Source organism: Penaeus monodon, chromosome 33 (assembly GCF_015228065.2).
Source record: "Penaeus monodon isolate SGIC_2016 chromosome 33, NSTDA_Pmon_1, whole genome shotgun sequence".
Taxonomy (NCBI): Eukaryota; Metazoa; Arthropoda; class Malacostraca; order Decapoda; family Penaeidae; genus Penaeus; species Penaeus monodon.
The window spans coordinates 11295653-11295880 of record NC_051418.1 but is presented as its reverse complement, the minus strand read 5'-3'; the positions used below and the strand labels follow the sequence as shown (position 1 = coordinate 11295880).

The 228-nt window shown below is 53.1% G+C and overlaps 1 protein-coding gene across 2 annotated transcripts in view; it reads right to left on the bottom strand.

The window, feature by feature from the left end:
- LOC119594030 (thiopurine S-methyltransferase-like) overlaps positions 1–228 on the bottom strand; it is a 3962-nt gene that overhangs the window by 2416 nt on the left and 1318 nt on the right. For both annotated transcript variants that reach the window (XM_037943059.1, XM_037943058.1), the window contains exon 3: positions 65–186. In XM_037943059.1, coding sequence (XP_037798987.1) covers positions 65–186 — 122 coding nt within the window. The remainder of the gene's footprint in view (positions 1–64; positions 187–228) is intronic.

Here is a 228-nt window from a genome sequence, read left to right as displayed (position 1 = left end):
AGCACATTCTCTCTCTGTTTATCAATCAACCAATCAATCAGTTTATCTCTCTCGCCCTCCTCACCACTTCATGTCCTCCGCCCGGCCGCAGAGAGGGAAAAACGCCCTGGCCTCTGTCTTCCAAAACACCTTGTCGGCGAACTGAGTGACGCCCAGTCCTGTTCCCTCGCAGCCATCCCAGCCAGGCTGAAAGGAGACCAAGAATAAGGGTTGTGAGGAACGTAATAC